Here is a 17,268-nt window from a genome sequence, read left to right as displayed (position 1 = left end):
AAATTCCCTGTCAGTCTTTCACAAGTTGGTTTTAGCAGCTCTTAATCATCATTGCCTAGCCCTATTAAGAGTTGGAAAGTGGTAATTTCCTGATTCTTCCATTCCTCCTCCATTTATTTATTGGAATTCTAAAAAGAAGTTTCTCATATCAACTATTTAGTTCCCTTGAAATACAGCCAATACAGAAAGGGTAGGATAAATGCTTCATTCTTTTATTTACGAGCTTTCAGAAAGAAGTGGTTGCCCTTGTAACCTTTAAAGGTGACCAGTGACTTTTTTAATTTGTATTTATTATAAACTGTTTAAAGGTATTTTGATGTTTATCTGTTGGAGCCATTTTTCTTCTTTATGTTCATATTGTCCCATCTTTGTCCAGCAGGAACCACTTCAAGTTGATTTTTGCTCTTATGTTTAGATTTTTATTATGGGAAGTTTTCACAGGCAAAAGCAAAATAGCACAGTGCCGTCTCATGTAGACATTGCCAGTTTCAACAGTTATCAGCTCATGGCCAGACTTGTTTTCTGTGCACCTCATACACTTCATCCTCTCTCCCTACCCCTGGCTTCTTTAAAAATACAGTCAATCCCAAGGCGCCTGGGTGTCAGTCGGTTTAGCATTTGACTCTTGATGTTGGCTCAGGTCATGATCCCAGGGTTGTGGGATCAAGGCTCAAGTCCACTCTGTGCTGAGAATGGAGACTGCTTAAGATATTCTCTCTCTCTCCTTTTCCCTCCCTCTCCTCCTGCTCCCTTCCCTCCCTCAGCCCCTCTCCTCCACTTGCACTCTTTCTGTCTCTAAAAAAAAATACAGTCAACCCTTGAATAATACGGATTTTAACTGTGCAGGTCCACTTATACACAGATTTTTCTTCAATAAATACGTACTGTACATGTGTTTTTTAATGATTTTCTTAGTAACATTTTCTTTTCCTTAGCTTACTTTAAAAATACATGTTAATTGGGGCACCTGGGTGACTCAGTTGGTTAAGCATCTGACTTCAGCTCAGGTCATGATCTCGCGGTTCGTGAGTTCAAGCCCCACATCAGCTCTGTGCTGGCAGCTCAGAATCTGGAGCCTGCTTCAGATTCTGTGTCTCCCTCTCTCTCTGCCCCTCCCCTGCTCATGGTCTGTCTCTCTCTGTCTCTCAATAATAAATAAACATTAAAAAAAATTTTTTTTTTAAATAAAAATACACATTAATCACTGTTTATGTTATCTGTAATGCTTCCGGTCAACAGTAGGCTATTAGTAATTAAGTTTTGGGGGAGTCACAAGTTATATGTAAATGGATTTTTGGCTGTGCGGGGTGGGGGGGTTTATGCCCCAACCCCCTTGTGTTCAAGGGTCAACTGCAAATTTTAGACATCATGTCATGTCGTTTGTAAATATTTCAGAATGTATCTCTAAATGATAATTTTTATCTTTATTTAATGTTTTAAAATGTAATTTGTTGTCAAGCTGGCTAACATAGAGTGTACTCTTGGTTTTGAGGGTGGATTTCCATGATTCATTGCTTATGTACAATACCTAGTGCTCATCCCAACAGGTGCCCTCCTCAATGCCCATCACCCATTTTTTCCCTCTCCCCTGCCCCCCCATCAACTCTCAGTTTGTTTTCTGTACTTAAGTGTCTAAAAGAGATCATTTTCAGATCTTTAGAAATATTTAGAATTGTTACACCAAAAACCCAATAATTCCTTAATATTGGAATTCTATATTATAAAATAATTTCTTAATATCAGTATTAGTATTCACGTTTCCCTGATTGTCAAGTACACACACAGTTTGCTTGCTTGAACTGGGAGTCAAATAAGATGATAGATATAGATAGATAGATAGATAGATAGATAGATAGATAGATAATTCATATAGTGATTGGTTGATATGTCTCTTAAGTCTCAATCTACAGGAGTGCCCCCTTGTCCATGCCTTTGCTTTCTGTGGTTTCAGTTACCCGCGGTCAACCGCGGTCTAGAAGCAGATGATCCTCCTTCTGACCTATTGTCAGAAGGTCAGTAGTAGCCTAGTGCTGTATCACAGTGCCTACATCATCCACTTCATTTCATCACGTAGTCATTTTATCATCTCCTGTCATCACAAGAAGGGTGAGTTACAGTACAATAAGATAGTTTGAGAGAGAAGACCATTCATGTAACTTTTATTATAGTATATTTTTATAATTGTTCTATTTTATTCTATTAATCTTACTGTGCCTAATTTATAAATTAAAGTATCAAGGGTATGTATGTATGAGGAAAAACATGGTATGTCGGGGTTGGCACTGTCCATGGTTTTAGGCATCCACTGGGGGTCTTAGAATGTACCCATGGGGATAAGGGGGACTACTATATAAATGCCCCTCTATCAGTTTTTATTTTTCTTTGCAGTATTTTTTGTTGTTGAAGAAATTGGCTTATTTCTCCTGAATGATTTTCTACATGCTGTACCTTTTTGATTGTGTACTATGATTTTTTAATGCTCCCCAGAACAACAAAAAAAAAAAAAAAAAAAAAAAAGTTCTGGTATCCCCTGTAGTTCCTGAAAGTGGGTAGTTAGACATAGATCAGTGCTGTTCAGTAGACATATAATATGACCCACATGTGGCATTTTTTAAAAAGTAAAATTAATTTTACTACTGTATTTTGTTCAACCCAGTATATCTTAAAGAGTTATTTCAGTGTGTAAACAATATAAAATTATTGATGAGATATTTGATAATCTCTTTGTACTAAGTCTTCAACATACAGTATCTATTTATGTTTCCAGCACATCTCAATTTGAATGCTAAATTTTCCTTGGATATACTTGATCTGTATTTTGCTATCTTAAACTTTACAATTGAAAAAGGAGAACCACATAACCAGGTTTTTTCCAAATATACTTAAAAGTTTTCTAGTAACTAAGTTGAATATTGGTTTTTACATCCATCAACATCCATTAAAATCGGTCATATGTGACTTATGGCTACCGTACTGGACAGCTCTGATCTAGGGGTGTGATTAGATTCAAGTTTGGGGGGTTTGTTTTGGTCAAGTTTGGGGGTTATGACTGGTCATAAGTGGCGTTGTTAACTTTAATCAGGAGGTTGGTAATGTCTGATTGTGATTCTTTTTGTGTGGTTTGCAGCCATGGTGGTTATTGTCCAGATTCATTAATTTGTCTGTGGTTGCAAAATGGTAACCTTCTTACTCTGTCATTCTTCTTTGTTAGCTGGAATACTGTAAAGAGAGATTTCCTCTTATCAATTACTTGGTTACTCTGAGGTATACAGTTTATATTAAAAAGGCAGGGTATGTAGGCTTGAATCTTTTATTACTAGTTTATAAAATAATGAATTTGTTCTTTGGCATTCTCAAGATTTGTTCACTGAGTTTTCAGGTATATCATTATGAACTCAAGGATTTAAACAGATGTGTTGCACTGTTGTGGTTGTTATCCTTCTTGTTGATCAAGTTGTTGCATCTTTGGCCAGTGAGAACTGGTTCAAGTTGGCTTCTGAATCATTTTGACACAACTGTTACAGACTTTTGTCTTCCTTGCTTTCTGGTATGTCCAGGTTCATCCTTTACATTTCCCCAGATCTATAATTAGCCATTTCTCTCTGAGAAGCCTTGACTTCTTGCAGTGAGAAATGGTATTTAGCAACCACCAACTGAGCACTGGAGTGCTCATGACTGCTGGGTTGCTGAGTGCTTCTAGAACGTTTCAGTAGACTGGGCTACAGGATGCATTTTTTATTTTGAAGGAAAAATGTTACCATGAGTTCACATTGATACTTCAGTTGAAATTGTAATTTTCACAGTTTAACATCATTGGTTTTATGTTTGAGTTCCCTCAGTTATTCTTGCTAAAAATCTTGGTTCCTAGCAACACTAACATAATAATGTATTTTTTATCCTATTCTCTATATATGTAATAGTTTGAAAATATCAATGAGATATTCTTAGTAATAATTTGATTATTGAATGCTATTGAAGATTTCCTTGAAGTCCTCTTTGCTGTTAAGCTAATGACTCGTTGAACATGTACGGCATGTTCCTGTATTTTAAAGTGATTCGAAAGAATCCTCTGAGTGTTTAATCAGCTTAATATATAGTTGTGGTTCTTTGTTTAGTTTTCCATTTTTAAGGGGTTGCTCATTTTTGCATTTTGATTTTTTTTTCCAATTTTACTTTGAAAATTTTCAAATCCACAAAAAAATCGAAAGAATAGTACAATGAATGTTCACATGTCTTTCACCTTACACTCCCCAATGAATAATTTTCCGGTTTTTTTCCCTCTCTCATCTTGCTTGATTCCCTCCCTCTGCACTACATGCATTTTGTTTTTTGCTGAACCATTTGAAGGAAGTTGCAGACTTCAACTCTAAATACTTCAGCTAATAACAAGGGATTCTCCATAACCACAATTCCATATTACATTTAAGAAAATTAATGTCATATCTAATATCCTGCCCACTTTTAAATTTCCTTAGTTATTCAAAAAAAGTTTGTTTTTAATAATTGTTTTAAACTGTGATCCAATCAAGATTCACGTATTGCTTTTGGTTGATCTCTTTTTTTAGTTTCTTTTAATGTGTACCATTCCCACATCATTGATCTTTTGAAGTCTATGTGTTGTCTTGAATGGATATGTTATGGATATGTTTGTTTCCTTTCATTGTTGCTAACCTTGTTCTACCTACCCTTATTGTTTCCTATAAATTGGAAGTTTGATCTAGTCTGGAGGCTTGATGGATTTGGGTTAAGTAATTTTTTGGCCAGAACCTTTCATTGGTGATGCTGTGTACTCTGTATTGCATCATGCCAGGAGGCATGTAACGTGAGGATGTCCTACTATTCATGATGTTAAGCGTGGTCCTCAGTTAAGGTATCAATTGCCACATTTCTTACTGTTGTCAGTAGTAACTAGTCATCTTTAAGGTGATTGTTTGGTATATTGTGAATGTCTTGTTCCCAACAATTTTTTTACCTGGTGGTTTTCACATTTTGATCGAATTTTCTTTTATAATTCTATAAAATCTTCATATGGTTCTAAAACCAAAAGTATAACATAAGGTACATGAAAATAAGTTTAACTTTCTTTCCTGTCCCCTTCATCTCCCTTCCTTTATATGTAACCATTTTAATTAGTTTTTAGATTATCCTTTTTTTGTTGTATTTTAAAAATACAAATATATCTGTAAATATGCAAAGATACTCCCATTCCTTCTCTTAGATATAAAAAAAAAAGCATTCTATTGTGTACCTTTCATAGTTCACTTATATCCAGGAGACCACTTCATAGCAGTGTAGAGAGATCTTTAGAAGGGTTTTTCTAAAATGTGTATATTTGTGCATCCATTTGTGTATATTCATGTCCTTCCTGTGCTTGAAGCCATTCAGTGGTACCTCACCTCCCTTGGGATAAAGTCCAAACCTCTTACAAGGCTTAAAAAGCCCTTTATCTTCGGGCTTCTGCACATGTCTCCAGCCTTACTTCATCCCCCAGCATGCGTATGTGCACGCGTGCACACACACACGCACACAGTGTATAATTATTGCCATATTGAATTGCCCCCCCCACCTTTTTTTGGCTTTTGAAATTTATTAAAATTGGTTACTTTTTTAATTGGTTTGACTTCCCTGAATGAACCACAAGCAGACCCCTGGTTTTGCATGTGATGCTCCTGTCTGCATAGGCTGTTCCTTCTCTCTGTCCTCACCATTCATCCTGTAGGCCTGAGCTTAAACATATTTCTGGAAGCCTTCCGTAGCCCGAGTCTGAGTTAGTTGCCCTTCTTATGTGCTGACCCAACACCATCTGTTTATCATTGTTTTGGTATTCATTGTACAGTGTTCTGATTGTTTACTTATATGCCTTCCTCTGTTAGTCCATGAGTTCTGTGAGCACAGGAGCCCTGGCTCACAGGATATGAGAGCCCCAGTGCCGCCTGGCATTTAGAAGGCATTTAGTAAATATTTATTGACTGAAAGTGGCAGAAAGGCACAAGCGCAGACATGCATTGCAGTACCATAAGACCTAAAACTTAAATGGAATTTGCTCAGATGTGGTGATCTGAGCAGAAAACGTGAGTTGCCTTATTCATTGTGGAGCCGTAGGTGGAGTCCAGACCAGCCTGTGTGGGAGCCTCTAGGTCACCCTGGGATGGTACTGGCTCATGGCCTGGGCTGAGAGCCAGAGAGGGGCACCACCAGCTGCTCTTCCTGAGAGACGGAGAGGTTGGCAGGGCCTGGGGGAAGGGCTAGAGATGAGAAAGTGGCGTCAGCCTGTAATTTCCAGGGTGGTAGGAATGGTTCCTGTGAGGAGGACCTGGTGGAAGGAGCTGAGCTAGGGAAGAAGAGCTTCTACATGGGAGCAAGTGCTCAGGCCCCCACTTGGTGGAGCATCTCTTATGGAGATGGCCCTTCTTGATGTTTCTGGGCCTGGGGTTTACAGGATGCCCAGGCCGAGGAGGAGATCAAACAGGAGATGAATACACTGCAGCAGAAGCTCAATGAGCAGCAGAGTGTACTCCAGCGTATCGCTGCCCCTAACATGAAAGCCATGGAAAAGCTGGAAAGTGTCCGAGACAAGTTCCAGGAGACCTCAGATGGTAAGATTTTTCCCTTTTACTTGGGTCTAAGGTGAAGGCAGAAGGCCAGAATTACAGCAAGGGCCTGTTACATATCACAGCAGCTCCCCTTTTTACGTGCTTTCTTACTTGAAATTCCCAAGAGCCCTAAACAGTAGGGGTTAATTACCACACTTGTTTTATAGAGTATAAAACTGCTGAGGTTCAGAGGCGGTGAATGACCCACCCAAAGTCACATAGCCCCTACCTACTACAGCATATCTGGCCTTGGTTTCCTGGACCTGTCTTTCCCATCCACCCTCATCCACTCAGCATGCCTTCACTGGCCCCTGCATGTATTCAGTCCTACCACCAGGCTTTTGCTTACATGGTTGCTGGCTAACAAGCCCTTTCTATGCAAATCTAGCTTGACCGTCACCTACCTGAGCCCAGGGAAGAATTCATATTTTTGTGGCTCCAAGCCCATGTTTCTTCGTTTATACTATGTGTCTGGCCCACTGGTGATGGATGGGTGGTTGTGGGATCATTTTCCTGGGACCCTCCCCAGACATTCCTCTCCCTTTGGGATGTCCCTGCTCTGCGGATTGTCATTTGCAGGTCATTCTTGCCAGGGTATGGTCCTCAGCCTTGGCAGAGCCTGGGCACTGAGGAGTCACCTGTCTTTCCCTTGTGGCAGAATTTGAGGCAGCCCGAAAGCGAGCCAAGAAAGCCAAGCAGGCATTCGAACAGATCAAGAAGGAGCGCTTTGACCGCTTCAATGCTTGTTTTGAATCCGTGGCCACCAACATTGATGAGATCTACAAGGCCCTATCCCGCAACAGCAGTGCCCAGGTAGGCTGGAGCCCCTTACCCGGCTAGCCCCTACCATCCTGTTGCCCTTCCCTTTAGGCATCCTGTCCCCATCCTCATTTAGATGCAGACCCAGACCCAGATTCTGATCCATCTGCCTTCTCCCTAGGCATTCCTGGGCCCTGAGAACCCTGAGGAGCCCTACTTGGATGGCATCAACTACAATTGTGTGGCTCCTGGCAAACGCTTCCGGCCAATGGACAACTTGTCAGGGGGGGAGAAAACAGTGGCAGCTCTGGCCTTGCTCTTTGCCATCCACAGGTAAGGCTGCTCCTCCCAGGGCAGTTGGCGGAGAGACTGAATTGAGGCCACCAGAGGCTCTGGGGCCCAAGGATATGCAGAGATCTGCAGAGGTGAAGATGTTCTGGTGGAATCTGGATTGCATCCCTATTTCCCTACCTACTACAGCATATCTGGCCTTGGTTTCCTGGACCTGTCTTTCCCATCCACCCTCATCCACTCAGCATGCCCTCACTGGCCCCTGCATGTATTCAGTCCTACCACCAGGCTTTTGCTTACATGGTTGCTGGCTAACAAGCCCTTTCTATGCAAATCTAGCTTGACTGTCACCTACCACACCTTCACATCTCATTTTCCTCCTCCTGTTCCTCTAGGAAGCCTGCTTTGCCCACTATGGCATACCCTGATCTCCCCCTCCTGAATGCCAATAGTACTTGAGTCTGACCCCCACAACTTAGTACTTGATTGTACAGCGTCATTCAGCGAGCATTTCTTGAAGGCTGCTCTGTACCAGACTCTGTTGGGGGATTAGGAACACAGATGAGTCAGACATGGTCTCTGTCCTTGAGGAGCTCATGATCTAGTGAAAGCCAGATGTGTAAACAGCAAGCTAAGTGTCGTAACTGGGTGAGCGTGTGTGCTGTGGATGCACAGAGGAGGGATACCAACCCAGTCTGGGGGAGGGTCTGGGTGGTCAGGGAAGGCTTTTGAGGGCAGGTAACACTTGAGCAGGAAATGCAAAGGATGAGTAGAAGATAGCCAAGAGACCAGGAGGCATTCTAGGCAGAGGGTGCAGCACGTGCAGAGAGGCAGGGAGACAGCAGCGTGTGCAGGTGAGTGGGGAGGACCTTCAGGTAGCTTGGACAGTGTGGCCAGAGCCTAGGACCGCTTTATCTCCCCAGCAAGTCTGGAAGCTCTGGAGAGAACCATGTCCTCTCCTGGTTCTGTAGGTTCCTGGAGCACAGGGTTGGATGCAGAGGAGGGCTCAGTTGGTATACTGGCCTTTGGGGGCTCAGGCAACATTATGACCTGGGGTTTTTAGTCTCTGAAGAAGTGGAGGGGGATGCTGGCCTGTGTGATGGGCCCTGGGGCTTTCCCGCCCCACCCCTGCCCCCATCAGTGTCAGCTCACTTACTGGTTCCCTCCCAGCTACAAGCCAGCCCCCTTCTTCGTCCTGGATGAGATCGATGCTGCCTTGGATAACACCAACATTGGCAAGGTGGGTGCAAGGAAAGTGGGGCCCGGGAGGGAGGCCCCTAGCTTGGGGCTGGGTTTCAGGGAGCAACTCCTGAGTGTGCTCTAGCCGTTCCTGCTGCCTGCTCTCTGTGCCTGGGAGGCTGGGCCCAGGGTCATTCATGCCGTGCTAGTCAGTGGCCTCTCAGCCTCTTTTCCCCCAACCCTTCACCCCTTACCCCACCCCCTCTGCCTCTGGTTCTGACTGGAAAACACAAGGGAGTGTTAGGGCTTCAGCCCTGCTAAGTGCCCGGCGGCCCCTCCCACAGGTGGCAAATTACATCAAGGAGCAGTCGACTTGCAACTTCCAGGCCATCGTCATCTCTCTCAAGGAGGAGTTCTACACCAAGGCTGAGAGCCTCATTGGAGTCTACCCCGAGGTAGGGCGGGCCTGGCTCAGGAGCCAGCCCCACTCCCTGCCTGACTCCCCAGGGCAGGAAGGGAAGGCTGCAGTGGAGGGCCATGGGGGCGGGGGAGCATAGGGACTCAGGTCCTGAACAACCATCTGGGCTTGTTGGAGCCCTGCCCTTGAGGCTTAGCCAGCCCAGCTGGGCAGGGCCATTGCGTCTGGGGACAGGTGGAACGGCCAGGCAGAGACAGCCAGACAGCAGAGAAAAGGAGGAGAATGCAGAGGTAGGCAGGGAGAGAAGGCACATGGGACCGAGCACATCCTCTCACACCCAGAGAGAACCATTGCTTGGGCTTTGGGCAGGTATGTAGGGAGGAGGGTTTGAGGCCCCCAGTCCTGGGGCGCTAGACCCCCTCCCTCCCTTAATTCTCTCCTTACAATTTCATTTTTCTTTTTCTCCCTCCTCCTTCAGCAAGGGGACTGTGTGATCAGCAAAGTCCTGACCTTCGACCTCACCAAGTACCCAGATGCCAACCCCAACCCCAATGAGCAGTAGCAGTAGTTCTGCCCTTCTGCCCTGTCTGGATCCCTAAGCTGCCCCTCTCCCAATCTCTCGATACTTGGCTCCCAACCTTCCCCTACCTCCTGTCCCTGTTTGGTATAGTCATGGGATTTAGGCACTGCTGTCAAGCATGAAGAGGAACAGAGGTGATGTTAGGTCTGGAGCAAAAATTCCTGAGCTACAGGGAGCATCCTGGCCTTTGGAAGGAGGTGCTGAGCTGAACTGAGCCGAACAGGGCCATCTGTCCATTCTTTCTTCCCTCCCCCCGCCTTCCCCTCCCCAGGCCCCCCTCCTATCACCCATAACCATAGGTCCCTTGGGCCTCTTGCATCTTGCTTGTGTGTGGGTATGTATGTGTGTATATATGCGTCTGCGTGTGTGCATGTGGGTGTGTTAGCACAATAATAAAGATATCGGAGATTCATTTTAGAAGGAGCCTAGGCTGAACTTGATTCTAAGAGAGCTTAGTATGACAGCACCCCAGAGCTGGGCAAAGGTATTCAGGACCTCATAGGAATCAGTCATGTGAAACTGCCCTCATTTCACTGATTCGTGTGTTCATTCATTTGTGTGTTTATCAGACGTATATCGAGCACTCTATTTGTCAGGCTCTATTCTAGAAATACAGAGCTGAATCAGACATGATCTCTACCCTCCTACTGAGGAGATGCAGTAGGTTCATGATTTCCCATGGTCAGCTGAATTCTATGTATATGTACTTTGAGAAGAGGATGATCACCTCCAGGCTTCCTGGAGAAGGTCACATTTGAGCTGAACCTTGACAAATTGGTAGGATTTGCTTGGGCACTAGGAGCAGAGCCTGGGCTCTGGGGACAGACAGTTGTGGGTTCTCGTCCTTTTTTTAAGTCACTAATCTGATGTTGAGCAAGTCATTTGACCTTTCTGTGCCTCAGTTTCCTCATCTGTAAAATGGGGCTAACAATATTACCTACCTCATAGGATTTAATGATGTCAAGCTCCTCACTGGGGGCCTTATCCCTGCTTGGAGCCCACTAGGTGCCGACCCCTCAGAATTCAAGCCTTCTCATACCTAGACCCCTGTGGGCTCTGATCCCAATTGTTGGGGACAGAAAGAGCCTCCAAATCTGGAAGATACTGGATGCCTAGCTTTTTGAGAAAGCTCCAGGGCACCAGTGGGGTTTATCTGGTAAGTGAAGGGCCTAAGGAAGCCTATAGCTTCAATCGTGTGGTAACCAGGTGCCTGGGCCCCAACCTGGGTTGTGAGGAAGTCGGGGAGAGGTAGCCTGGGCCACATCCCAGCCGAATGTGTGTGAAGTTCCTTTTGGGAACTAACTGTGTCAGCTGTAGGGACCGTGCAGAGGCAGCAGAGCCTGCTGCCATGAGGTCAGCCTTTGCTCGTTCATGTACACTGTCAGACCATCACCTTGTTCTGATTGTATACTGCATTTTTGTTTTTTAAAAGTTAAGTCAGTTCTGATTACTCAAGTAATGCATGAATCCATTCTCTAAGACATTAGATTTATAAATAAAGGTAGCCTCATTTGATTACCATTCCCCCTCCCCCTCTAAACTGCTATCGTGTGTGTTGTACATCCATCTAGACTGTTTTTAAGACTTTTACGTATATAATTCATTGAAAATACTGTTGTGTATTTAATACAAATGGCATATTGAGTCGTTCTACAATTTGCTTTCTTCAATTTAAGATGTTTTGAGATCTATGCATGTTTTTACAAAATGTAGATTCAATTCATCCTTTGTAATGGCTATATAGACTGCCATTATAGGACTCTATCACATCTTCCCATTTCTTTTGTGATAGATAGTTAAGACTGTTTTCTCTTTTTGCTATTACGGAATACTACACAGGAACAACACGTGTGTGTGTGTGCGCGTGTGTGTATGAGTTTACCTAGGGTTGCTTCCTAGGTTGAACTGCAGAGTCATAGGCTATTTATATTTTTGTTTTAAATAGATACTTCCAAATTGCCCTCCTGTACTATTTACTCAATATTTTCCTGAGGTTGTCTTAGGTATAATGTTGTTACCTACTTCAGTTTCATCCTAGGTAGTGATATCCGTGAAACCACGGGTTTGATATGCTAATTATGTATTTTTCTAATACATATTAAAAGGCATAACTCAAATTTGTCTGTGTTCAACCAAAGAAGTCACATACCACCAGTGGTACGTGTGCTATAGTTTGGGAAATGCTGGCATATCTGAAAGAGCACAGTCTGGGAGTCACCCTGGTTCAAATCCTAGCTGTAGAAACTTCAGCTCGTTACTTCGCCTCCCTGAATCTCAGTTTCCTTGCATAGGAAAGGAGGTCATATGTGCCTACTTTGCAGCAGTGTAGGCAAGATGAAGTGAAATACATTTGAAGCAATTTGGCTGGCACTTAGATTATCACAGGCCTTTCAAGGTAGCAGTTACTATTCTCCTCACTTTACAGTTGAGGATACTGAGGCCCAGGAAGATTAATGACCAAGCTACCAGATAACAGTAAGGGTTTGAACTCAGGCCCTCCGCTTCAGTCTTGTGCTTTCTCCGCTGCGAGGATGGTTATCAACCTTGGCTGTGCACCAGAATCACTTGTGAAGCTTTTTCTTTTTCCTTTTTAAAAATCAAAGCAATATATACACTGATTAGAAGGTGAAATAGTACAGAAGGGCTTATAATAAAAAGCAGCTGTTCCCTGCTGCACCTCCACGTCCAAAAGGATGTGGAGCTCCTTGCTCTGGTCCCGCCTCTGAAAGTCTAATTCAGTAGGTGTGGATAATAATCTGGATAATAATCCTTACCTCACAGGGTGGAAAGGATTAGATGACATGCCTTGGGCTGAAGCCCTGGCCCACAGGAACATAAATGTGACAAAGGACTTAGGTCCTGGGGATCAGAGAGGTGAGAGGCCTTGTCCTAGAGCCCAGTGGTTCGTTGGCAGAGCCTAGACTTAACCAGGAGGATCGCTGTGCTTGCCCAGTGCTTTGCCCACTGTGCCACACTGCCTCCTATCATCACAGGGCAACATGTGCTGAGTGAAGGCTGTACTCAGATGAGAGCCAACACCACAGTGTTGCCAAGAGTAGGCTATGTCCAAATAGAATCTCTAGGGCTAGTTGGATGGCACTAGGCTGACTCCCTTATACTCTGGACCCAGTAGCCTTGGTCTAGGGAGTTTAAGAAAACTCCATGGCAGTGTTTACCTTTAACTGGGCACTTCACTCTAGGAATCTCGTGTTGTGTGCCAGGGACACAAACAGGAGTTCAATCTTTACCCCGCCTTTGAGGAGCTCACTAGTTGGAGGCAATTCATAGAACAGCCTTTAACCATACAGTGTGATAGCACTCTTGACGGGAGCATTGAAAACTGAGGAGTATCTAGCTTAAATGTAAAGGTTCCGGGAAGGCATCCTCTAGTCTAGGAGGTGACACCTGAGCTGAGTCTCGAGAGACTGGTAGGAACCATCCAGTTGAAGTAGAGGGAATTTCCAGGTTGTGGAGACAGTATGCACAAAGACCTGAAGGCAAGAAATGGCAAAACAGTTCCAAACTCCTGAAACAAGTTTTACTGAGGTGGGGAAGAGCAGCAGGAAGTGAAGCTGGAGAAGTATTCGAGAGCCAGAGATTTGAAGAGGGGAGTAAGAGCCTGGCGACAGAGTTCAGATTTACTTTCTTGGGACAGTGTGGTTCCCAAACTGGCTGTGTACCAGAGACGCATGGAGCATCCCAGGCCCCAGCCTCTAAACATTCAATTTCTGTAATGGATGGGGCCTCAGGATCTTGAGCGCTTAGAAAAGTCAGCATGTGAGTGTAGGGTACAGCCAGGTTTGGGAACTAGCTGTAGGCAGTGTGGGAGCCACGGAATGGTTTTAGGAGACTGTGTCAGATGAGAACTTAATAAACCTTTTTCTGGTCAGCCAGTATGGAAATGGTTTAGGTCAGAGTGCATGCTGTATGCTGCCAGACCTGTGGTTTCCCTGTTGCTCAACTACTCACTGTATTGGCTTGTTTGTCTCTGAATAAGCTAAAAGCACCACAAGGATGGGCCTGGGGTTATCTTGCTACTGGTATATCCCCAGCAAAAAGCACAGTGCCTAACCCAAAACAGGCACCCAATAAATAGTTTTTGAGTGAGTGAGTGCGTGAATGAATGCACTTGTGAGGGAGAGAATGGAGACAGGGAGATCAGTTAGGAAACTACTGAGAAGACTAGGAGGACTACTCAAGGGCAACAGCAGTGAGAATGGGTTGGAGGCAACAAAAGTGAGCTGTAAAGGGAAGGTGATGAGCTGGACTTCATGACTGATTATTGGATGTGGAGAGTGACTGAGAGGATAAATGAATGTCCATCAGTAGCCCACATTCCTACCCTATCCCAGTCATTTTCCTCTTTCCTCATCCATCTAAGTCAGAATCTCCTTCCAGCCTCAGCAACTGGAACTCCTCCCCTAAGTTAGTTAAACATTCTGTGTGCTGTGTGGTCCCCCCCCCCCCCAGCCTCCCAGCCATTGATTCATTCATCCAGTTCAATAAATCTTGGCTAAGCACCTCCTGTATGCAGTGAGGCTCTTCCAAGCCAGGACTCTGACTCCCTCTTTCCTACCTCAAGAGATGTTTTTGAGGGCTTCCCCAGGTAAGACTCCCATCCCTTAGACCGTAACCTAAAGTGAGATGCCTAGATGTCAGACCTGTAAGGGAACTTACAGACTTTGTCCAACTCCCTCCTGAGGCCCTGGGAGGGGAAGGAGCTTGCCCAAGGCCCCATTACTAGAAAGTGTCAGAGCCAGAACTGGAACCTAAGTTCCTTTTCCACATCACTCCTAGAGCCTTGATCTCTCCCATCACAGATCAGGACAAGCAGAGGTGGCCAGGGAGAAGGCGGGACTTAGGTTGGCCTTGAAGGTCAGTGTACTGGACAGGCCAAACAAGAAGCTTGCCAATTACACTGCCCCCTTCTGGAAACCCTCAGCAAACCTGCCATGCCCACAGTCCCTTCTAAGGGGTTTCTTAAGCATGAGTTGCCATGCTCTGTACCATGTGACCTCACAATCCTGGCCACAGATGTTTAGTTTGGGATAGTATCTGACTTGAGGATAGCCAATCTCTAGGTCGCAGCCTATGAGGTGGACTGATGTAAGAACTCCACCTCGTAGGGATGGCCTGCATTAAATAGCCTCCAGGGAGGCTAGATGTGAGGCATTCAGAAGTGAACAATTAATTAGAATTTAGTGAGACAGAAGTGGTGGTGGATGAGGGGTGCCAGAAGCGAAACAGCAAAAGCAAGGAGAAAGCTGCAGGGACCATAGATGTTTATTATCGTGAGAACATGGGGCCGCAAGGTAGCAGAAGCCATGAAGCAGCAAGACAACAATGGGCCAAAAGGACAAAGAAGCCATGAAGCAATAGGAGCCACAATGTAGCAGGAGCCACGAGGAACAGAAACCATGAGGCAGAACCCTGAATCTGAGATCCATGAAGCAGCAGAAGGTTCAAACGGACAAGATCCACGAGGTAGCAGAAGTGATGAGACTGTAAGAGCCACAAGGTAGCCAGGCAGCAGGAATCGAAGAGGCTGCAGGATTTATAAGGCAAACAGAAGCTACAACACAGAAGAAGCCCTGCATTCATTAGAACTGAAGCCCCAGAAGCCAGGAAGCTGTGGGAGCCAGGAGGCCCAGAAGCTGTGAGGCCCCCAAAGGCCAAGGGCTAGAGAGGAGGGGAGCAGAGGGAAAAGAAAGAAAGAAAGATAAAAGGTAGTCAGTAGCAGTAGGAGGAATATAAATACAGCCAGAAAGAAGTTGAGTCACCATTTTGGGAAGCACTAGAGAAGGGAGCAACAGATGCCTGCAGCTGAGGGGGTGATGAGATAAGACAGGCTCTAGAGCTGCTTTGGATCATGAACCATTTTCGAGTTTCTGTTCCTCCATGAGGCTGCCTGTGTAGCTGTTCTTGTCTTCCTTATTTCCCTGTGAATGCTTCAATAAATCTCCATCACTAACCTGAGTGTGTGTGTTCTTGTAATCTGAAAGAAGTGAACATTGTGGTGTGCACTGTAGATGGGTGGAGAGCAGGGCACGAGGGCCTTCCCCAAGTGGGTTTGAAACAAGACACCGGTGGGAATTCACTCTGTCGCATAACCTCACTGGCACAGGCACTTCTCATTCATTTACTTATTGGCTTCTTTTTCTCGTTCATCCACTCATCATTCCTTTGTTCGCCTATTCATGCATAACTCATTCATTCACTTATTCACCCAGGCTTCAGTATAAGCATTCACTCATTTGTTTGCTCATTTGTTCTTTCCTGGATCCACTCAGTCATCACTTGCACCCATGTGGCCAGCAGGCATACACTGAGTTCTTGCATCATGTCAGGCCCTGTGCTAGGTTCTGAGGATAAGCTATACTCCCTCAATTCTAGGAATTTGCAGTTTAATCAGGGACTTAGATGAATAAGCAAGCACCAAAAGTGAGAGATTATGTAGCAGAAGTCTAGATGAGGCAGGGAGAGAATATAGGACCATTCCTATGTGGGGTGGGGCAGGATGGAGGGAGTACTCAGGAAAGCTTTTATAGAGAAGGGGGCACTTGAACGGAATCTTGAAGGAAGAGTTGGTGTTTACCATGTAGAAAGGGGATATGGAACATTCCAAGCAGAGGAGCTGCCTAAGCAAAGTTATATGAAAAGTTTGGAAATGCATGAATTTTGGGGAGAGTGGGCATTGTCCCATGCAGTAGAAGATGTGGAAGCCAGGCATTTGAGCTCACCTTTGACCCTATTGGCAGTGGGAGGCTGTGGAAGGGTTTGAAGCAGGAGAGTAAGTCAGATGGGTATTTTAGGAAGATCACTCTGGTAACTGGCGTGAAAGATGGTTGTAGGCATGAAACACTGACCCAAGCAATATACTTGAAAGAACATGTAAGTGTCATAATTAGAGGCATGAATGAAGACTCGAGAGTCCCTGAGGAGAGAGGAAAAGGGTTCTCCCAGGGGACTAAGGAAGACTTTTTGGAGGAGGAATTTGAGCTGAGCCTTGTAAAATAGGATTCCAACTGGTGGAGATGAGTGAGGGCTTTTCAGGCCTGGGAGACGTGAAAACAAGCAAGGAGGTGGGTGTAAATATGGCAACTTCAGGCTAACAAATATCCCAGTTTGGCTGCAGCAGAGCTGTATCTAAGGGAGAGGCAGGAAGGGAGACTGTCAAAGTTTTTTTGTATTCTGCCATTAGGTCTGCAGTGACAAGGGAATTTGGAGGGAGGGCATAAGTGGTGGACAGGAGTGTCCTTTTTCTGTGTTTTTCAAAATTAATTTTAACGCGTTCATCTTAAAATAGAAGTAATGTGTGCATATTTAGAAGACAAGTCAATAAACTTAAATCAGTACAAAAGGACACTGAAAAGTGAGAGTCTACAGCCCCACTCCCACTCGACCACTTTTAGTTATTAGCAGCCACTTCTAGTTATTTCTTCTGATTG

General features: G+C 44.7%; 1 protein-coding gene across 9 annotated transcripts in view; it reads left to right on the top strand.

Annotated features, from left to right (window-relative positions):
• Nucleotides 1-17,268, top strand: part of SMC1A (structural maintenance of chromosomes 1A) — a 46,873-nt gene that overhangs the window by 21,135 nt on the left and 8,470 nt on the right. For 5 of the 9 annotated variants that reach the window (XR_009257255.1, XR_009257251.1, XR_009257252.1 and 2 more), the window contains 5 exons: nucleotides 6,440-6,596; nucleotides 7,252-7,406; nucleotides 7,534-7,685; nucleotides 8,814-8,883; nucleotides 9,167-9,277. Coding sequence is in view for 5 of the 9 variants with exons in the window: in XM_058714139.1 (XP_058570122.1) it covers nucleotides 6,440-6,596; nucleotides 7,252-7,406; nucleotides 7,534-7,685; nucleotides 8,814-8,883; nucleotides 9,167-9,277 (645 nt within the window). In the remaining 4 variants the exon portion in view is untranslated. Of the gene's footprint in view, nucleotides 1-6,439; nucleotides 6,597-7,251; nucleotides 7,407-7,533; nucleotides 7,686-8,813; nucleotides 8,884-9,166; nucleotides 9,278-9,718; nucleotides 15,792-17,268 lie in introns of those variants that run through there. The other 4 variants (XM_058714141.1, XM_058714142.1, XM_058714138.1 and 1 more) reach the window with 3 other exon arrangements.

The sequence above is a fragment of the Neofelis nebulosa genome, chromosome X (assembly GCF_028018385.1).
Source record: "Neofelis nebulosa isolate mNeoNeb1 chromosome X, mNeoNeb1.pri, whole genome shotgun sequence".
In the NCBI taxonomy this organism is placed as follows: Eukaryota; Metazoa; Chordata; class Mammalia; order Carnivora; family Felidae; genus Neofelis; species Neofelis nebulosa.
The sequence above is the reverse complement of the archived record's forward strand: the minus strand, read 5'-3'. Positions and strand labels throughout refer to the sequence as shown.